Source organism: Aedes aegypti, chromosome 2 (assembly GCF_002204515.2).
Source record: "Aedes aegypti strain LVP_AGWG chromosome 2, AaegL5.0 Primary Assembly, whole genome shotgun sequence".
In the NCBI taxonomy this organism is placed as follows: Eukaryota; Metazoa; Arthropoda; class Insecta; order Diptera; family Culicidae; genus Aedes; species Aedes aegypti.
Genome location: NC_035108.1, coordinates 179611076 through 179634107, shown reverse-complemented (window position 1 = coordinate 179634107; position 23032 = coordinate 179611076). Strand labels below are relative to the sequence as shown.

Below are 23032 nucleotides of genomic sequence, written 5' to 3'. Positions count from 1 at the left end.
TGCGCTGTGTTATTTACCCAGGGCTCTTGAATTATTCCCACATTAATATTTTCCTTGGTGAACCTTCTGCTGATCACCGCTGATGCGCCCTTTGCATGATAAAGGTTCACCTGGATAATTTTTGTTTAATTCATATTACATTAACATGCTCCTAATCGTATTAGGCCTCTGATTTGCGGCTAAATATGAGTAGCCAATTATTTCGGAGAAATACAAGGTCAATTGCGCCGTTGCTCCGGGTAGCACAGTGATGGCATAATATTGTGGAGGGTGTTCTTGTACTTCCCGAGCAGAAGAAAATAACTACTGAATACCAAATTGAGGTATTCCATACCAGATAATTTCCAATACTACATACCTGAATGAGGTATGAATTAGCCCTGCATAAGAGGTAAAATACCTCAAATAATATCTCAAGCATATTCTACGAACACCAAACTGATAACTAGATCAGGTATTGTAATACCACAATAATACTTGATGGATTTTCATATAAAAATGAAATTTTTCAATTGTAGTTCAATACCTCCAGCAGACCTCAATAGCTGTTTAATACCTCAATGAAGTATTTTTAATTGTTTTAAAGATTTTTTTCAATACCATTATAATACCAAATTGAGGTATTGACAACTGAACAATACCTAATTTTGGTATGATACCAAAAAATGGTATGCATAAGTTATTAGGGAGTTATTTGTTCCTCCTCGGGTTCACAGGCACCGTTCACGGTTAGGTTTCTCTTGAAGCACCCCCCTCTCAACCATTCATTCCTAGGCGCGGTATGCTTTTAGCCGCATGCCACCATGAATTAGGGGCAAATCCGTATAAGCTACCGACACTTTCATTGAGACCGAAAAGCCAAAGTTAGCACACACAAAGTTCAATTATTTAATTTAGAGCTCAATTTGAACACAATTTCAAATTTTGAAAATAAGTGAATGTTTAGTACAGGTCGGACTCGATTGTCCAGAGTATCATTTTTTTTCACTCCGGATAATCGAATCCTCCAGATAATCGAATCACTAAAAGCAAAATTGAATTCAGCGATAAAAGAACTTAAATATTATCTTTTTCGATGTTTTATTCATATGATGCAGTGGTGTAGTCAGAAATTATTTCTAGAAACATAAGGGGGCTTGAGAAGAAAAAAATGTTTTTGACCAGCATACACAAAAAAACCTTTTTCAAACCCCCTTTCCTTACCTAGTTCAGAACTGCAAAACAATTTATATTGTATATTTCAATACTAAATTTTCTCAAATTTATGCATAAAAACTGAAAAACAAGAATTTAAAAAAAAACATACTCCGGATAATCAAGTCTCCGGAAAATCGAGTCCAACCTTGTTGTATTTTAAGCAAGATTCACCCAGTATTCCCTGGATTATCTCAAAATTCGGGATATAAGTTGCATGGGATTCTTAGAAGGATTTGAACAAAATCATGGGCAGTATCTAAAAGAATAGGAAGGTTTGTCACAAGCCTTGAAGAGGGTTCTCACAGAATCATTGACAGAAATTTTAAGACAACCTTTGGAATTCACCAAGAAAGCTCAACTTGGGCAGGATTATCACAAAATATTTAACAGGATTTGGAACTAACCTTTTTTTATTAAATTTAGGGGAGGGATTATAAGAGTATGTTTAAAACTACAAATTGAACTTTAACACTTCACTTTTTGCAAAAAATAAAATACTAAAATCACTAGTATGGCGAGCAAATACCTTTAAACTCTAATATGTGTTGCTTATCTTGGCAGATAGGCCTATTTCGTCTGCGACTTAAAGACACGGACACCGTCTTCAGCCATTTAGCTGCACAGACTGTAACTTAACACTAGACAACGGACAAGCATGCTCCAATGGTACAGCCGAGAAACATGCCTCACGAAACGTTTCAATGGCTGCAGCGGGAATCGAACCCACACCCCATGACACGATGCAATCATTGCCTGACGACACTAACCGCACGGCCACGAAGCCCACGACTTACAGACTTCCTCAGTGTCGAGTGCTCGACAAAAAGTGCAAAAAGTGAAGTGTTAAAGTTCAATTTGTAGGATTTGGAACATAATTCTGTGCAAGGCACTCACATAAATCTAGGTAGGATTTTGACCTGATTCAGAGCAAGTTTCATATATAATCCTGGAAGTAATTTCGTAAATTCTAGAATAGGGTACCAACATAAATATTAGGCAAGATTCTGACAGAATACTCTGCAAAATTATCAAAGAATCTTGCGCATGGTTCTCATTATCATACAATGCGGAATTCGTACAAAATTCAGAGTTCTTTTAAAGTCTCGAATTTCATTGTCGTGAAGTTCTGTACTAGATTCTCGCAGAAATGCTAGACTAGATGATACGCAATCCTGTACAGAATTCTCAAATATACTCGATGTGATGTTCAGTAGCAAGTATCATTTTCCGATTCTTTTAAAAAGAAGCTGATTCTTATTCAATTTTCCTTGTGCACTTCAAAACAAATCAGCCTGCATTTTGGTCGCGGTTCTTAAAGGTTGGGTTGCCTGGTATAACACAACATTATCATGAGTTTATTTTAAATGTTTATCATTGGTAATATGGTACGCACATCTTGGGAAATAATTCAAATCTGAAATGAATATAAAACGACCTGTTATTTTGTTTGAAAAACGGTTTAGTAGTAAACTCGTCAAAGTCATCAAAGTTACTATAATAAGGAAAACCACTGAAAAAGTTTCAATGAGCATTACATGATTTCTGAATCTAAATATCATTTCATCGAAAAATAAAAGAACCTTGGAACTACCGTGGATACAATTACACGCAACTAAAAACATATTTCAAACCATCAGCTCCATTTCATTTTAAAAATAATTTGCTTCTAACAATATACTAACACACTTATGTCGAACTCGTTTTTATTTTTTATATTACTGTTGTTTTGAACATTGTTTCAACTAAATTGCCAATCCAGCTCCAACGCAGATATAAAATAACGGAAAACGATAATATCTAGTTTAAGTACTCATACCAAACCTAGGGTGCCGGTACCAATAGTGGAGTTGCTAAGCAAAAAAAAATCATAACATAGTAACGAAAAGTTCTTAAACGATCTTTTGGTGTCAATCGAAAGATTTGAACCTCTACTGTAAGGGAAAATATGAAAATAATGCTACTTTTTTGTGTGCCTGAAATCGCTTAAGCATTCTCTGGGCATTCTCTGAGTTAATTCAGTGGTCACAAAGCATTCTCTGAGTTAATTCAGTGGTCACAAAGCACTGGCGGGTCATTTATCTTTGTGAGAGATGAGTAACATGCTTAAAACAACAGGAAGATTGAGCCATTGAATGCCTGAGCCGTCCCATGCCTAGTTTTGGTACACGAAATTAACTGAAACTGAAACCCCACAATACGAATATCTCCGGTAAAAAAAACCAAAGTGATCATTCAGATTGAGCCGTCACATGCTTAGTGTTGGTTCTGCAACTTAGTGGTCTCATTATATGGGTTTCCCGGAGGTCATTCCGCTTCTCCGATAGTACAAGCATAGCCATCCATTCATTATTTTGGAAAATACATTTATTTATTTTTGGGACAATTTCATCGAATTGTCCAGGTTGGCCGCCTCCCGGGACTCCAGGAACCGGTTACGCATAGAGCATCCAAGACCGAAATTTTCAGGAGATGTGCTCCGGCAACTCGTTTTTTAATATAGAGAATTTTATGCCATAATTTCAGTCATATCGACGTAAATTACATATACAAAACTACAATAGAAACTTACTTTTCTTATGTTCTGGGTTTTCGGAAACAGATGAATGCGGATGTGATTTGAGAATCTCTATTCATATTTCATTCAATCAACAGAACTGATTTTTTAGAGTTGCTTGAATTTTAGGGTCTAAAACGATCCTGAGTCACAATCTGTAACTTTGTTCCCGCAAAAATGAAATTTACCTCAAAAAAATAATTAACATAAAATTCTAAATTGCTAGGTCATTCCAATCAAAAATGACATTGGTTTGAATTTTAAAATGGGTCGAAAAAGACCCAAAATTCAAACTCAAAGATAAAATATATTTTGCCGTTTTTTATAAAAAGCAGGGGTGGGACACCATTTTTTCCTTAAAGCAGCAACTAAAATCTTTCGAACCAAGCATAAAGATCATCTAGAACTTTTCTTTATTTTTGTACATCTATTTAAAAAACTTCTTCTCTAAGTTGATCCACTACTGGAACACACTGTCAACTACTGAAGCAAGACAGCTAATTTTTTTGTGAAAACCTAATATATTTATATGATAAATAGCTGAAATTTGTCATATCTACTAAACTAGAGGGGATCTGCCTGCTAAAAAATAGCTCACGTTGTTTATTTTTATCAAAAAAAAATGTTTTTTTTCGTAATCTAATCTACTGCTACTTTCACAACTATTGGTACCGGAACCCTAAACCTAACATTTGCACGTACCTTATTATAACTGCCAAATAGAATGTTGTACCTACTATGCTTGCAAACTTTACAAAATCATAAATAAATTTCTTATTTTTCGAAAATGTCTTGCACTCCCTCTAGCCAAACGAGAACTGAAAGAAAATGTCCACTTCCCTGTTGTACCTTCTGATTCCGGTTGGGGTCGGCGCCGGCATCTATCTGATTCGGAAGCTCCGAGAGCTCCAATGGGGTTGGGTACGCAACAATTTCTCCCTTCGGGGCAAAGTCTACATCATAACCGGTAGCAACACTGGATTGGGCTATGAAACGGCCAAAGCCCTGGTGGCCCGTCAGGCTACCGTCATCATGGCCTGTCGCAACATGGAGAAAGCTAGCCACGCTATCGCAAAGATTCGTCAAAAGACCAGCGATGGGGAATTGATTCCGCTTGAGCTAGATCTGGCGTCGTTTGAATCGATTCAGAAATTTGCCGCCGAAATAAAGGCCAAGTACCCGACGTTCGACTGTCTCATCAACAATGCTGGTTTGGCCATGCAAACTCCTCAGTACACCAAGGAAAACTACGAAGTGCATTTTGGCGTGAACCATTTGGGACATTTCCTATTGGTGGACTTGTTGAAGGATAATATTAAGAACAATTCCGCTCGAGTTGTGGTGGTTTCCTCCAAGATGCATGAGAAAAACGCAAAGATTGACTTTGAAAACCTAGGAAAATGGGTGGAAAGGGCTCGAGGTGACCGGTTCAACAACCTATACAACAACTCCAAGCTGATGAACTTTTACTTTGCTCGAGAACTATACAAAAGAGGATACGATGCTCACGTGCTCTGTCCGGGCCTGTGTCATACGGATTTCTTTAGAGATTACAATCCGAAGTGGTACCACTACGTTCTACTTTCACCAGTTGTTTGGTTGATGCTTCGATCTGCTAAGCAGGTAAGGCAATAGGAATTCTCCGGAATGTTAGACTGTAGATTTTTCTAACCTTTTTTGTAATTGTAGGGGGCTCAAAATATCATTTACTGTGCCACAGAAAACAGCAACACTGCGGACAAAAACCCAGCTACGGGATATTACATTGCAAATGTGAAACAGACCAAATCAAAGGTCGCATTTGATGATCTGATTTCCGAGCGGCTGTGGAAAGAGAGTGTACACGAGATCAATGAACACAAGAAGTAGGGCAGCAACCCAGCATTCTTTTTATAAGATTCAAAATAGAAATATATTTTTTGGTGACGGATCGAAGGGGTGTTAGCTTAGTATGTTCAATTTATAAATACTCATGGAAATATAAGCTGATTTTTAGGAATTATATATTTCAATTATTTTAAGATAGAGTGCCTGTGGTCAAAATTATTCATGAGTAACTTAAAAAGAAATCCATCTTCAATTTCCAAACATATGTCTTTATTTTATCTTAGATAAATCGTATTGGTTCAAAACATTTACGTACTTATTCTTCTTCTTTTTGACATTACGTCCTCACTGGGACAGAGCCTGCTTCTCAGCTTAGTGTTCTGATGAGCACTTCCACAGTTATTAACTAAGTAGGGACGTTCCGATACTTCCGATATATCGGAATATCGATATTTTGCTTTCGATATTCGATATTTTGGTATCGATATCTTCTATTCAATATATCGGTGATATCGATATTTCCTTCCGATATATCGTAAACCAATATATAGAAAACAATTGTAGCGTTTTAGCATTAGCACTAGCAAAAACGTTAAGCATTTGAAGGTGGTACAGCCCCAGACCGCTATATGAGGGTTGCCTCCTTTTTTTCAGTTACCACAGACATATTTGAGATAAATCTGTCTCTTAGAAGAATTTGACGCATCCTTCAGCAGTCGGGAATTGTCTTAGCCATGTTCTTGTGAAAGCTGAGGGATAGGAAATGATAATTGACCGGATACCCACTTACACCCAGCAGAAAAATCGCCGGAATGTTTCTCAAAATCTGCGTACATAAAAATTATTTGACGATCTGACATTCTCTGAAAGCGTGGACGAAAGTTGCAGAGAACTCTACATGCTCTAAGTGGAAAAAAATGTGAGGTTTTCTCTAAATATCAAGTATTTCTTGTTTAAATATAGGAAATAAATTAGATTTGGAGAAAACCCAAAGCAGTTTCCTTTCGAATTGTACTAGAATGTATGTTATCAGAATATATTTATGTAAATGTCAGTCAAAACAGCAATAATTTTGAGTATTACAAGGTTTTTTTTGTCGAATTTAAGGAAACTAAATGACAGGTCACTAAGTGGTATGGGAATCTTGCTCCATTCAAATATATCATATGATATTCCGATGTATCGATATTTTGAATCAATATATCGGTGGTATCGATACTTTGTTTAGATAATCGTATCAAATTAAATATCGATACTTCGCAGTATAGGAACGGCAACTGAGAGCTGACTTTGCCAAAGTTGCCACTTTTCGCACTCGTATATCGTGTTTTTTTTTTGTTTTTTACAAGGGGGAAATCTGTAAACAGATCTCCTGAGAAGGTACGTAACTCAGGGAATGCGGGGATGACGCACCAACGACGACCCGCTAAAACCAGCCTATGCACTGTGCTGTGCTGTGCTATGCAGGTTCTGTCTATAGCAACCATGTCCTGACAGAAACTGCGTCAGGTGGAAGTTCACTTCCCATGGTTTCTACCATACCAATCTGACACATTTGGTGTTATCCGATGGGTCCATCTACCCTTAGTGGAGTTATCCCATTCATGCTGCCAGCTTCTGAGCGTTTCCTCTTTACACGTGTCGCGAACTCCTCTGGTACTCCTTTGGTTGAAGCATTGAACATCTTCCTTGATGATGAGCCCGATGGGCGTCATCCCGGCTATGATGCACTCGGCCTCTTTAGATACCGTCCGGTATGCACTTGCTCCTCTTAAGCACATTATCCTGTACGTGCTTTCCAACCGGCCTGGTTTTAGTAAGATTTGCTCAAGAACTTTTTGTAAAACAATTTAGCACCTTACTTTCTTTGGAAAGGATGTGTAAGGATTTTGAAAAATCGTGCACCTAAAACTCAAAAACCCAAATTTATAGATCTCAACTTTTCACGAGCATTATGGTCTCATTTTGCTGACGTCCGTTCAAAAGATATCGGCAGTTCAAAAAAAATAATATCGACTCCCCCCGCTTCCCGAACAGTTGAATATCGAAATATCGAAGATAATTTGATTCCATGCTTCATTGCAAAATGTAGTGATTGTTTTCTTTCATTTCTATCTTGATAGAAAAAAACAGATACAAAATTGAATAAGGATTGGAATTTTACATATTTTTATTCACTTCAAGTTACCCTCCAGATCAACATTGGTTTCCTCATTTTCGAATAAGGGATTTGCTTTCCACTCATTATCCATTTTGCTTGGTTTAATTTCTAAATTTAACGTTTGCTTATTCTTGTTTTACTCTTCAATATTCGAACATCTACAGCAATTTTCTGATTATTTTTTTATTTATTTTAATTGTTTATCTTCCTGTTTAACTTATATATGTTCATACTAATTTTACATTTTATCATTATAGTAACCGATCAGTCAATAAATATTTTACAAAAAATATACAAAGCAAATTTACATAAGTGTTTTGAAAATTGTGATCATTCTGCGTTCGGCGCGTTTTTTGCCCTATCACTCAAGCTGTGTAGCGTTGAAACAACAAACATTTTCAGTTTAATTTATTTTAGATTTTCATTTGTATGTGTTATGTTGAAATGCCAAGATTAACATATGTTTAAGATGCTGCCTACAGATTATCTATATTTTCGACAAATATTTAAAAAAGAAGACATTTTTGGATGAGAATTTTGTTTGTTTTTTCAGTATTTATTCAAGTACGAACTATTTTTTGCCTATGAAACTGTTTTAGTTTAGATGGTTCATTTTTATCATCTCTTGGAATAGGAACTGTATCGTTCTGAATGACTTAGCGGCCGTCGTATTCTAACCAACCGAAATCATCGTCAAATAAGTTCCGTACTAATTGAGTAAAATTAACTCTCTTTCGTTTACCATAGAGTATTTTGATTCATGTAATTACTACCATCAAAGAAATACTCTCTTGTGTCTGAAATTGAAATTCGATTCACTAATGCATTTGCAGACTTATACTTAAACGACACTAAAATGTATCAGAAATATACAAATAATATAGCATCAGCAAATAAAACTATTTTATGAAATAATTTGCTAACTATGAACATAATATCCGTATATGTATCGAAAGGTAGTATGTGAAAGAATGATTAATTTGGTCAAACTATCTCCTATTAAGTTTTGGTGTATTGATATAGGTATTAGATTCGAGTAAAAGCAGCCTTAATAATTGTTTGTTATAAATTTATAAATGATGTTTAACGCTGGACTGGATAGTATGAGGATGATGTAGCTCAACATTTAGGACAGATGAGTTCGTTCATATTTTAATGCTACAAAAAAAAACAGATACACCAATTGATGAAACCAATACTGTACAACCTTTGAACATAGCTGAATATCAATGACAACCATAAAACAACCTCTAAATCGGGCTCATCCTATTCTGTTAATAAATAAAGTGACTAGATTTGTCTTAAATATTGCAAGATTCTGCTCATTAAAAAATTCAACTCATTGATGTTTAGCATTTGTATTTATACGATGAAGCGTTCTAAATTTTTAATCAAATGCAATTTTAAACAACCAAGTTCAGCTGATTGTGAAGTATATGCATGCAGTAGAGTATTTGATAAAAGCGTCTCGATGGTACAATACATCAAAAATTATCTCTTAGAATCTCTTCCAAAAAGAGGATCGGGTTGCTTTACTGTGCACCAAGAATATTGTATAGTTTCAATTGTTAACTAGGGTAGTATTTGCATAGACGGGATTTGATTTTACATCTGAGATCAACCACGTTTGTCATACCAAGGAAGATTATTTGAAATCACTTGACAACTCATCGAAAAGTTCTTCAAGTACTGTCTCCTATTTCAACCAATTGATACTTCCATATAATGTAATTTCGTTCGACAACAAACGTTGTTTTAATTTACTTATTACCTGACTAACGTTTGACTTTATTTTTCTCTACAGCGCGGCACCCGTCTTGATGGTTCTAAAAAGGTAAGTCGTAATGCATTGTATTCTTGTGAAACGCACTGATTATCAAAGAAAATATTATCTAACAAACGCCATCGCTTCAATTAGCGAAAAAAAAAATACGTGGCATGTGCTATAAATTAGTCGATTAATACTTGAACTGTAAGTAAAGCAACAAAATTAGAATAATCCTAAACGAACACCTCGTACCTATTGAAATGCTTGATACGCATGTAAAGCTTCCTAATATCCTTCGCTAGCGAGTATCGCTGATGTTCGCTTTGGCAACAGTATTGATATTGCTGGCGAACGCTGAGACTACGGTTGAGCTGACGACTGAGTATGTTACTGTTCATCATCAGGCTACCGAGTAATCAGATATTGTCGTCAAAGTTTGCGAAGTTTTTGTCCCACCCACCCGACTGGGTACCACCTGTTCCCGTTGTTCCAGTTTCACCCCCTGGTCCATTTCCGTTGCCTTCGAATGGGTCCTTCTCTGTCGTTACTCCAGACGAAAAGAAGTCATCGTCTTCGAATGGATCGTCAACTTTTTTGGCGAATATATTTACGCTGTCGGACTTCCGAAGGTTGTCATGCTGCTGTGACTGCTGTTGACTAGATGTTTTCAATATCTTTTTGCTGCCATTGCTATTTGTCACCGGTGCTGTCATTTCCGGTGTCCATTGATCTTCCAGTTCATTGTCGGACCGACCTGCAAAATCGTCTTCAAACATGTGCGATCCTGTTGCTGCTTCCGAACTAAATTTTGAAACAGTAACATTTTCGTTGAAGCGGAGTTTCGAAGCAGTCTGCGCAGTCGATGCTGAACGTTGCGTAGAACTGAAGTCTGCGTCAAACCCACCGAAGCTTTGCGGTTGACCTTTATGGTACGGCTGGTAGTGTCTGCCGGGATCTTTTTCTGAGAAGTCATTGGAGAAACGGAATGCCTTAGTGTTATGGTGAGGAATTTGTCCTCCGCCACCAGGAGGAGCAGGAGGCGAATTGAAGTCACTCTCGAAACCATCTCCACTTTCAAAATTGAATTTGCCGCTCGTGTTAGATTGAGGTGTTTCACCAAAGTCTTCAAACTCTAGTTCCATTCGTACGTGTTTGGCGCTCTTTGGAGGAGTGACGTTTCCAAAACTTCCTGATCCAAACTTTCCTGTGAATCGTTCCTTATCCTCTCCTTCGAAGTACAGATCTCTACTATTACTCTTCTTTATTCTTCGCATGGCTTCTTCTTCATATTCATAACGGGACATCTTCTTGGCTTCTTGTGCTATGAGAGTATCATTTAGGCTTCTTCCTTCGGCTCTTGGAGTTGCCGGTTTGTAATACGGCGGAGGCTGCCTCCTTCCATAGTACGAGGGACTTTCATCCATGGCGTCTCCTGCCATTTTACCACCTCCTATATCATCTTCTTCGTCATTGTCGTACATTCCACTTCCACTACCGGTACCTCGAGTATCAGCCTCAAAGTCGAAGTAGTCCTCCTTGGATCGTGGGTACCTCATAGTAGCATATCCGGGCCTTAAATCCGGTTCCTTCGAACGAGTTCTGCTCTTTTTCCTGAAGCGTCGATCCTTCTCGCCATCCGATCCTACTAAAGTTGCGTTGGTCATCATTCTTCTACTTTCATTATATCGTCGTTCCTGTTCGGACGCACTTGATGGTCTCTTCCATCCCGGTTTCCCGCTCATAGAAACTCCCCACACCTCATCGTCGATTACCTGATGTTGTTTACCGCGAATATTCTGACTAGATCTATGTAAACTATTCGTATCCCCTCGTCGGCCACCAACGATTTCACCATCGGAGTCCTGATCTGGATCATCCAACCTGGCACTTCCAGCGTTCCTCATACCACGCCTCAATGATCGTGATTTATCCAATGACAAATACCGATCCCTGTCACGATAATCCCCTCGACTATCCAAGCTACCATAGATATCTCCACTCCCGAAACTTCTTCTTTCATAAGACTCATTACTATCACGATCGAAGCTCTTCCTATCTCTTTCGTAGAAATATTCCCTAGCCGTTCTTGAATCTCTGGGTCCTCTTTCGTAAACCTCTTCATAATCCATTCTACCCTTCATCATGCGCTGATCGTATCCCTCGCCATAAGGATCGTAATCATAGTTTGGTCTACCTCTTTCCCTGTAATACTTTCTTTTATCGTAGTTTTTGTAATCTCTTCTATCGTACGGTGGCAGGCTCTTCGGTTCCCTTTTTTCATACGGTGGCCCATATGTACTTCGCTCATAAGCATTCCTATCAAACGACCTTGACCGGTCCGGTCGCTCATCTTCCTCAGTAGGTGACCAGCTTTGACGCTCGTGGTACCAGTGTTCGTCGTCGAAGTTATCCCGGCTCCTAGTACCCATCTGTCCACCCTTCATGCGTCGCCTTCGCTCGCTACGATCTTTAATGTCCTCGTCGTATTCTTCATCATTGGAATTGATCCTTCGGGGTGGCATTCTTGGATGATGGTACCGCTCACCGGACGTCGGCGGATGATGTTGGCTCGGAGGACGCTTTCGGTATTCAGGACCATCTTCGTCCCAGGGAGAGACATCTCGCGAAGATGATGACGTGTGCCCTTTGGTGGGCCAACGACGGGCGTACTCCCGTTCGTTCTTCCATTCGTCTTTGGGATCCGAAGAGCAGGGAGACTCAACGCCGGGTTTGTCCATTCCTGTAGAGGAAAAACAATGTTTATTCTAAATTGCCCGATGCTACAGCAAATATGGCTATAGTTACCTTTCGGTGGACGTCCTCCTTCGATTTTCTTCGGTGCAGCTGAATGTTCCGGTTGGTCAAAAACTGCCCATGATTCAGACGCGTTAGTCGGAGTGAGTTTTGAAGCTTTATCATCTGAAAATAGATTTGAACATGTGTTAACTAACTTGTAGGTAATTATAAAAGCACCCGCAAAGTGTTATCCAAAACTCACAACAAGGATTCCGCATGGATTATTTCAGTAATATGTTCAAGAGTGCTTGCAGGTACAAGAACATTAAGAATCCACCATTAGGGATTTTTTTTTCAAAATATCTTTCAAAATCGTGGAAAAAAATCTCTTTAAATACCCTAAAGGATTTTTCTAGAAATTCTTTTATGGATTTTGCATAAAACTTCAACGCCAATTTCATGCATTTAACACAATTTTTCTCCAAAATAATTTCAAAAGATGATTCTCAGCTTAATTGTTCTTATGAGCACTTCCACAGTTATTAACTGAGAGCTTTCTTTGTCAATTGACCATATATTTGCATTCGTAGATTGTGTGGTAAGTACGAGAATATTCTATGCCCAGGGAAGTCGAGAAAGTGTTCAACCAGAAATTGTGCTCGACCGATGGAATTTGAACCCACGATCCTCAACATGATCTCGCTGAATAGCTGTTTACTACTATGGTTATTTTGGTTATGTCTTTCATAAGATCCGAAATAATCAGACCAACATGATTGTACCTTTTTTATTTAAGAATTTTTGAAGCCCTCAATACCTTCTCATGCTTCTGGACCCATCAGTAACCGGCTAAGGTTTCCGCCAAGAAAGGAGGCGACCAACATAAACTTAAGTGAGAACAGGGCAAAAGCCTAAACACTGTGACGACGGACTGGCCGATCTAGTGCAACATGTTAAGTGAGCAACTCGATGCCATCATCGAGTTTGTTAAGAGCAAATGCAATATCAGCAAAGACTTGGGAGCAAGTCTACTGAAATTGCGATAATCAGTACTAGCTGCAAAGCAGGACTACGAGAAAGCCAAGGCACAACTTGACAAGGCAGAAGGCAAAAGAAACACTAAGTCGGTCAGACCGAAGTGTTTTCCTTCACAGGCAACGCGAATGTCTTCTTGTTCTTCTTAACATGACGTCCTCATTGGAACAAAGCCTGCTTTTCAACTTAGTGTTCAATGAGCACTTCCACAGTTATTAACTGAGAGCTTTCTTTGCCAAAGTTGCCATTTTCGCATTCGTATATCGTGTGGTAAGTACGATTATACTCTATGCCCAAGGAAGTCAAGGAAATTTCCAATACGAAAAGATCCTGGACCGACCAGGAATCGAACCCAGACACCTTCAGCATGACTTTGCTTTATAACCGCGGACTCTAACCACTCGGCTAAGGAAGGCCCCAGGCACTCGAATATATCTGATGATATTATTCGATACGCGATGCGAAAGAGGGGACCTTCCGAGAACGGATATGTGTCGAAAGGACGTATGGACGTATGTGTAAGGGCAATTTGACCTACGTGGCCGTCCTCCAGAGCGGAAAAGCTGGCACGAGCTCCGCGATCAAGAGGAGAATCTATGACAAAAGGTCGAAAGCCAAAGGTCGAAAGACAAAAGGTCGAAAAGACAGAAGATGGAACGACAAAAGGTCGAACATCATTTTTTTAATGAAGGAAAAATTTCCCACCAAGTAAATCACTTTCGACCTTTTGTCCTTTCGACCTTTTGTCATTCGACCTTTTGTCCATAATCTCAAGAGGACATGGCAACAGTGGAGAGAGCAACACCAAGTCTAAGGCCAAGAAAGCCAAGAAAAAAGAGTCACGGGATAGCCCGAACCAGGCAGTGCCTCCACAGAAAACACGGGCGCAAGGCAACAGCAACCCGTGGATACGAATTGGGAATAAGAAACAACAGAGGAAACCGAAAACGGAGCCCAAGAAGAATACTGTAGTAGGCGGTAGGTGAATAAATCTAAATTGAAGTAGGCATCGACTTAGAGTAATGACTGCCAATGACCATTACGTAATAAACTATTGAAAAGAGAACACCTCAATGCAGCGAAACGTGGGAATTTAGGCGAGACCCTCGTTATCAAAACGGAGGAAGCGAAATACTCCGAGGTTCTGAAGGCGATGCGACGCACGGAAAAGTTATTGCCATTGGACAAAGATGTGCGAAGCATAAGGTGGACTAGGATTGGTGAAATGATCCTAGTCTTAAAACAGGACGCCAAGTAAAAGAATGCAGTCTATAAGCAGCTGGCACAAGAAGTACTTGGCGACGAGGTTGATGTAAGATCCCTGACTGCAGAAACGACTATTCAGTGTAAAAATCTAAATGAGGTCACCGATGCAGCAGAGGTCTCGGATGCCCTCAAAGAGCAGTGTGACATCGACGTAGCCAGTAAGGCCATCCACCTTAGAAAGGGCCCGCAGGGCACCCCGGTGGCGACGATTAGGCTGCGGTTGCAGAGGCCAACAAAGCGAAGAATTTGGCCAAACTCAAAGTAGGCTGGTCGGTTTCCCAGCTGGGCATACAACAGCCTCCTGAAGTTTGCTTCAAGTGTTTCGGGAAGAGCCATAAGTCGTGGGATTGCAATGGTCCCGACAGAAAGATGTGCAGAAAATGCGGCACCGAAGGCCATAGGGCAAGCGATTGTAAGCAAATAGCTAAGTGCCTAACATGTGTCGACAGGGCAGCCAACGGACACTCGAACTGGCTAATCGGCAGCCAGTAGCTGGTGGTTTTAATGCATGGGCAGTGGAGTGGATTAGCCGCTGCACAAAACAAAGAGCCCAACTATTATTGGAATTCCTGGCCGCTTTAAATGTAGAGCTGGCAAATGTGGGTACAGTGAGTACCTTCCTCAGAAATGGTACAGAATCGCGAACGGAACTCTCTGAACCTAAACGGTGAAGAGATAGTTGATGTGATATCACGAGCTTGTGATGCTTCCATGCCGAGAAAGGCTCCTCCTAGAAAGAACAGGCCACCGGTGTACTAGTGGTGCGGATCAATTGCAAATCTTCAAGCAATCTGCCTTCGGGCTAGACGAAGAATGCAATGCGCACGCACAGATGCACAAAGAGAAGAACGCGGTGCAGCATTCAGAAAGGCAGAATTAGCTCTCAAAAAGGAGTCGAAAACGGGCATGCTTTGATAGTCTATGCCAGAGTGCCAACTCGAGTCCGTGGGGTGACGCTTACAGAGTGGTAATGGCATGTTCAGAACCATGATGCAACGCTGCATAAATCAAGGAATCTGCCCGGATGTATAGCAGCGACAGACATTAATGCTATTACCAAAGGCGGGGAAACCAGCGGGTGACCTATCTGTCTACTAGATGCGAAGGACAAGTTGTTGAAGAGATTGATCATCAACAGGCTAGTACCGTATACGGAAGGTGCAGACGTTTGAATCCAACAACCAGTTTGGATTCAAGAAAGGTAAATCTACTCTGAGGCGGCAATTGAACATAAAAGGAGGCATCCGTTACTTCGCGGTTGTCACTCAGGATGTAAAGAATGCGTTCAACAGCGCAAGCTAGGAAGCGATAGCCCACGCATTCCATCTCCTTTATGATACTGGGGTGCAGCTTCTAGAATACTATTTTGATGGTAGGATTCTACTGTATGACACAGAGGAAGGGCAGAAAAGGGTTCGAATTACCGCGGTAGTACCTCAAGGTTCAATCCTGGGCCCGATTTTATGGAATGCGATGTACGATGACGTACTGAAGCTGCCCCTTCCTACGGGTGTTAAGATTGTTGGCTTCGCCGACGACATCACCGTAGTGGTCTATGGCGAATCGATGGAGGAAGTATAGTTGACAGCAGTGCACTCTATCTCTAGTCGAGGAATGGATGAAGACTAGGAAACTAGAACTGGCCCATCACAAGACTGAGGGGATGGAGGTCAATAACCGCAAGTCCGAACAACGGGCGCTTATCTCGGTAGGTGATTGCACCATAGAGTCCAAGCGATCCCTTAGACATCTTGGGGTAATAATAGATGACAAACTCAGCTTCGCTAGCCACGTTGAATATGCCTGCAAAAGGGTATCTACGGCTATAGCGGCGCTTTCGAGGATTACGTCTAACAGCTCTTCTATAATTGCCAGCAAACGCAAGCTACTGGCAAGCGTGGCGCTATCTATACTAAGGTATGGAGGATCAATCTGATTAAAATCGCTTAGAACGAGCAGAAACCTAAAGCGGTTGGAAAGAACGTACAGTAGGCCGTCCCTTATTTTTCGAAAATGCGAAATGTTATTAGTTCATCATTGTAAAGTGCTCGTTTTAATAAAAAAAACAGGTAAAAATGGGTCGTGGGTTCGAATCCCACCGGTCGAGGATCTTTTCGGGTTGGAAATTTTCTCGACTTCCCAGGGCATAGAGTATCTTCGTACCTGCCAAACGAAATACGCATGCAAAAATGGTCATAGGCATAGTAAGCTCTCAGTTAATAACTGGGGAAGTGCTCATAAGAACACTAAGCTGAGAAGCAGGCTCTGTCCCAGTGGGGACGTAACGCCAGAAAGAAGAAAAAATAAGAAGGATTATCTACACCTAATACCTTAAGGGTCGTTGGGGGACCACTTACCGTCCACGTACGAACTTCAAATTTTTACCTGATTTTTTTTCTTACCAAAACGAGCACTTTACAATGACGAACCTATAACATTTCGCAATTTCGAAAAATAAGGGAAGGCCTAACGTGCAGGCAGTAATACAAAAGTTCACATCACGAAGCAGCTCACGAGTGTATACTAGACTGGCCCAGCTCAGTATGGGAGAAAAGTAAAGTTGAATGATTCCACGAGGCACCCCCCAGGATTATTTCTTGGGGTTAGAGGAAGCCTTTCTGAAAAAATCAGCTCATTTGGTCGTTCCATGAGCTGGCGCATTTGAATTGAAGTTAATATGAGATTTTCAGCTCAAACATATGAGCAAAAGCACATCATCTACTGTTTGGTTCAGGAAAATTGATTATCGCGTTCAATTGGACCCAGAATGTCAAAAACACTACACAGTACGAACGAAACCTGTAAAATTATAGCGAGTCGAATGTAACAAAAGGACTCCGTGTGATCTTAAAATTACATTGCTGTTGGTTTGAAAATGAGCTATAATTAGCTACAAAACTAGATGAATATATAAAAAAAAGTTCTAATCGGGATTTGAACTCGCGACCTCTGGAGCATTAACTACACGACCGAGCTCTCTCGGCTGTTTTACCGCCTTAGTAGGTGGCTGACGAAAGTTGAACACGTTCTGCGTAAACTGAGTGTATCACAGAATCGCTTCGACGGTTGGCGGTTTCTTCGAGAAGTGATTGAAAGAGCAGTCAACAATGCGGAGCGTTCTCTCGGTCGCGTGATTGTTGAGCGTGGCTGGGTTTGTTTTGTGGCAGATTCATGTAAATTTCTAGCGGATTTAACTGAAATATAGTCGGAAGGGCCCTGATTGGTTGACAGATGGTCATATATGCTTCAGCTGTTGGCTAACGCTTGTAATTTTCAAATGCCTGCCACAATTTTCCGTCGATGTCCAAATTGCGTGCTGCTTAATATTCACAAATTGTTGCTGTGTTCAACAACAGAAAGAGTCATGAAAATTAGATTAAATCCAGATACAACCTTCTGCAATTATGTTCATTAGGGTATCAACTAGTGAATTTGTCATTCTGGACTTATTTGAACGCGAACAATTAGTATACGGAACGAAACAGTGACATAGGATCAATTTTCAATATATTTGAGACGAATATCCCATACAAACTTCAAATCTAATGCGCCAGCTGGTGGAGCAACCAATTGAGTTGAAATTTTGAGAGAGCGTTTTTCTTACCCTAAGGCTCATATCTAGGGTGTGCCCCGTTGAGTTTTACAACTTTTTTGTTTATGGGCCAGTCTAGTGTATACCAAATACATAACAAACATCACAGACTCGGGAACTGGCTAGGTGTGATATAGAGACGTTCCGATACTTCCGATATATCGGAATATCGATACTTTGCTTTCGATATTCGATATTTTGGTATCGATATTTCCTATTCAATATATCGGTGGTATCGATATTCCCTTCCGATATATCGTAAACCAATATTTAAAGAACAATTGTAGGGTTTTCGCGTCATACAATTGATTTTTAAATAATTGAAAGCAGTTCACATACCAATTGTTATATGATTCATATAAACAAAACTTTATTTATGTCCAAATCTATCAAAATGCAAATTATATTGAGGGTTCATGGAATTGTTTGCGAACCGTAGAAAACTAATCGTTACGTAACTAAGCGATGCAAGAATTTTGCGCCCTCCAAATGTATCAAATGATATTGCGATATATCGATACTTTGATTCAATATATCGGTGGTATCGATACTTCGATTCGATAAACGTATCGAATCAAATATCGATACTTCCCAATATCGGAACGTCCCTAGGTGTGAATAAGTCCGCACCCGTCTGCTCGGGAGAACATGTCAAAAGAAGTACCAACAAGCTCGGGAACGTTTACTCGCGAGTAACCGAGCAAGGTTTGATTTATGTACGGTACAGGATCATGTGCTTAAGAGTAGCAAGTGCATACCGAACGGTATCTATTGAAGAACCATGTTTTCAACAGACTGCAACTAATCTCATGATTCAAAAACTTACCTCGATTACGTTCCGCTTCCGGTGACGTTTCTCCTCCGTCACTAAGCGAACCAGATGAACGTTTCTGCAATGATTCTACGCTCTTTTTTGCATCGTTAGTACCCTCATCAGCAAAGGCAACATCCATGGGGGACTTCGTCATTGGCGACGGCTTTGAACTGCCACCTCTTGCACTCATCGAAGTCTTCGAGAGTGGAATCGGCGAGGTACTCATGTCGTTCAGAGTAGTCCTTGTTAGATTTTCGATCGAAGTTGCTTGCGGTGGTAAACTACTGCCCTCTGCTACTGGAGATTTGCTTTGCAGCGGTCGCATAGGCGAAGTCGATGTGCTTTGTAGTTGAGGTGATTTCACCGTTAAGCCACCACCTGCTGATTGTGCTGGCCCTGGTGATAGCTGGCCTGTACTATGCAGAGATAGGTTGGATACGGCTTTCTGCATGAATGCATCTATTTCAAGGTCTTCTTTGGGAGTATTACGGAAGCTTATGCTATGAGATTCTGGCGGTTCAAGACCTTGTAACGTAGATTGAGTTCGAGTTTCATCCAAAGGTGGATATTCATCATTAATATCTGCGTCGGAAATATTGATTTCTGGAGATTGACTTTCCATCGGAGGCATATCGTCAAAGTTAGCTTCGAAGCGATGTTCATCTTCCGTATTTTGGTCCTCGAATGAGGAAGATTCCATTCGAGCTATTGGGGCATTGGAGCCAGGAGGAGGCGTTGGTTTTTCAAACAGGTCTTCAACTAATATAATGTCTCTTAATGCTGCGTATCGATCTTTGGCGTGTGAGATTACTTCAGTGATCTTGGTATCGATCTTCGTCAAAGGTACAGGTGGCACGGGACTGGTTGCGGGGAATGTTTGTAACTGTGACGGAGATAACGAAAATTGTTCGCCAATAATATTCGGTGATAATCTGTTCATTTCGGTTGCTACTTCTCTATCGAAATCAAGTGTAGATAAATCCGGGCCTGTTTTCTCCTGTTCAGTCTTTTGAGGTTCTGGGCCAATTTCTTGCTCAATTATCTCTCTGAAAACGGCATATTTATCAACGACTGGAGCAGCTGATGTATGGTTGATCGATGTTTGAGAAGCAGGTTGAAGATTTAGATTGTCGAAGTTCGCGACAAATGTATTGTCTTCGCCAAAGTTATCGTCAAATTTCGCAACAAACGTTGCATCGTTATGATCGTCAAAGTTAACTTTAAATACCGGAGAGTCGTTGTTTTCTGCTTCCTGATTCCAAGATGTTGCCGATGACGGCGAAGTTTTGCTATTCTCGATGAATTCTGATAGATATGAAGTTAGTTCAACCAGGGTCATTGTGCTTAGTTTGGTAACCGGGACGTTAAGTTTGGTTGCTAGCTCATCAATACCTAGCGTTAATAATTGACTTAGAGTAATGTCCGGCAAAAGCGATTCTTTGTCCCGTACCGTGGGTGATTTTGATTGAGCTGGAGGTGTTGGCTCATCTAGGTTACGTGGATCAGTTTCCGATTTTCGAGCTGCCCTTGTTTTGGATGCTTCTTTGCGTTGTGGAGGTGGTAGTAACGTAGGAATCTCGGACTTTGCTGGAATGGGCTGTAGATAGTCATCTTCATCAGTTAATTTCTTAAACGGACGTCCTGGAGAAGAGCCATCATGTCTATTGACTTTCCGTGAAGGTAACGGCAAAGGTGGTGCGTCCGTCACAGGTTGATTTTTCGATTCGAATTTAGCTGCGACGTAATCGTAGCGTTCTTTGGTTGACCCACCGGAACTCGATGTGATCGACAGACAAGATCGAATAGTTGGTCGTATAACAATATCAGCAAATTGTCTCTTTGGAGGCAGCGGAGGTGGTTCTATGTGCGATCCTGAATCGGGACGGGGAGGAGGTTCTGGAGCTGTTTCATTTTCGCTGAGCGAATCACTTTCTTGTAGACGGCGCATGTTTATGCTATTTGAATCCCGTTTGGAAAACTTCTGTCCAAACAGATTGGGTTTCATCTTTTTAGAACTACTGCTGATACTGGATATCACATCTACAGTATTCTGCTTGAATACATTGGGACGATTTCTGGCTAAACTCGTTACTCCTTGTCCAGGAGCAGTTGAATCGGAATTTTGGCGCTCCAGGCGTTTTTGACTAATATAGTGTGCCCAGCTCTCTGGAGGCAAATTGACCTGAAGTGGTCCATTATATGCCACCGGGCTTTCGTCGTTTTTGCTTTCTTCAGATTTGGATGTGGATTTTACCATACCTTCATCGCTGCCCTTATTCTCGATTTGTCGTGGAGAGCTATTCCTCGAAAACTTCATTTCAAATGGATCGATATGCAGTTTGGAGAAATCATCATCCTCCATAAACGGATCAACTGATTTGTTGCCAAAGGGATCTGAAAAATCTGCAGACCCCTGATCCTTTGATCTTGGACCACCATCATCAAACGTGGGATTAAACATTTCGTTTGTGGCAGAATTTGTGCTTTTTGGAACCGTCTGTGGTGACTGACGTTGGAGATCTTCCGATGAGAAGTTGGCATTGAATGAGCTATCTTGTCCAGAGAGGTCCTTCAGCACCTTCTTGGGCGGATTCTTCAACTCCTGGAAGAAATATTTCTTATCGATGTATGGCTTTATTTTTCCCGTTCCTAAAGGATCCAGATCCGTAAATGCGTCCGTATAGGAAGATGGTTGAGGGGTGGTTGAATATGATTGCTGGAACGAAACAGAATTTAGTCATTAAAGTACTTATAAGAAATAAATCTTTGTGGGCTTTCGTAGCAGTGTGCGAATAGTATCGTCTGTTATGTAGGCGTATCGTGTCGAGAAGTGAGAGTTCGATTACTTCTTCGATTCGAAAATTATTTCATTAGTAAGAAAACTAAGTTAGTACAGAGCTTTTGTCGCTTCAAAAGTTGCTGTAATATCGAGCTTTGACTGTATATTTAAAAGCCTTCCTGTCTACGTCTATTAACCCTCTAATACCCAAATTTTTATTTTCGATTTAAGTATTATTTTTCGTTATCTAAAATCGTTCTAAACACGTTTTGGGCATTTATTTATTTTTATTCGCAAATTTTTAAATTTTGGTTTTTGATTTTTATAATTTTCATTTTTGAACATCCCTAGCTTTTTTCATTTTTTCTAGAAGCCTATTCTAGTAGTTGATTTTTGGCAATAATAAAAATTTAAATTGTTACGGTATTTTTAAAAATATTAAATTTTTAATTTTTTTTCGGAGCGTATTTTATTTTCCGTGTAACTAACGGAAAAACAGGTTTGAAATGATTTTAATACCACCAGGCTCTTCGTTTGTGATAGGTTAATCGTAGAAAAATATAAAAGGTACGATTGTTTATATTACACGTTAAATGAAGCCCAGGCATTTGTAGGTTATATAAGAATTCAATTTTTCAAACAATTTCTAAAAATACAAAAAAGTTTCAAAAATCATAAAAAACTTTTCTTATATGCGTGTTATGAGTCAAGGTATAAGCCAAAAATAAAATCATTTTGATTTGCGAGCTACGAAAAAATACACAAAATTCCAAAGTGTACCCCGTCTAAAGGCGGGGTTGGGTATTAGAGGGTTAAGATAAATTATGTTTTAATTCTAGGTATAAGTCAGAATCCTTCAGGACTTTGAGTTTTTTGCTTCGATAAGGCATATGTACCAAAATTGGAACGCTACAGAGAAAACTAGTATGGCCCTGCACAAGAATGATATCTTGAACACATTTTTACACTACTTGTAAGCGATTTTGCTACCGGGTATATTCCAGATCTTAGCGTGATATTGCAGTGAAGTTTTTCTCAATCAGTCTGACATCGATCGTCACATACGTGATGTCTATTTAGCAAACATGCCTTTTCATGCGAATAAACATGCTTACTAATTTAGACAGTCAACTGTGATTCTTTTTTGTGTACAATATCAAGAAAGCACTCGCTCAATCCTGCTTGGGTGTTTCGTTGTATATTGAAAGTTCTTTTTACGTATTTTTCAATGGCATATTGAAAGCTGCACGAAAAGGGAGTTGTGTTTGATCCTTCGACCTTGACGCTTGCTCCTGCGGGGGCC

The 23032-nt window shown here is 40.0% G+C and overlaps 2 protein-coding genes across 6 annotated transcripts in view; one reads left to right on the top strand and one right to left on the bottom strand.

Moving 5' to 3' along the window:
* Positions 1-5772, top strand: part of LOC5574569 (trafficking protein particle complex subunit 2-like protein) — a 42829-nt gene extending 37057 nt beyond the window's left edge. Inside the window, exons 2-3 of the mRNA XM_001661471.2 lie at positions 4559-5374; positions 5441-5772. Of these exons, the coding sequence (XP_001661521.1) occupies positions 4580-5374; positions 5441-5620 (975 nt within the window). The 5' untranslated portion in view covers positions 4559-4579 and the 3' untranslated portion in view covers positions 5621-5772. The remainder of the gene's footprint in view (positions 1-4558; positions 5375-5440) is intronic.
* A 1947-nt stretch (positions 5773-7719) lies between these two features.
* LOC5570290 (protein disabled) overlaps positions 7720-23032 on the bottom strand; it is a 57659-nt gene continuing 42346 nt past the window's right edge. For all 5 annotated transcript variants that reach the window (XM_021843298.1, XM_021843297.1, XM_021843299.1 and 2 more), the window contains 3 exons: positions 18963-21666; positions 12313-12426; positions 7720-12247 (listed from right to left, as the gene is read on the bottom strand). In XM_021843298.1, the coding sequence (XP_021698990.1) occupies positions 9924-12247; positions 12313-12426; positions 18963-21666 (5142 nt within the window). In that variant the 3' untranslated portion in view covers positions 7720-9923. The remainder of the gene's footprint in view (positions 12248-12312; positions 12427-18962; positions 21667-23032) is intronic.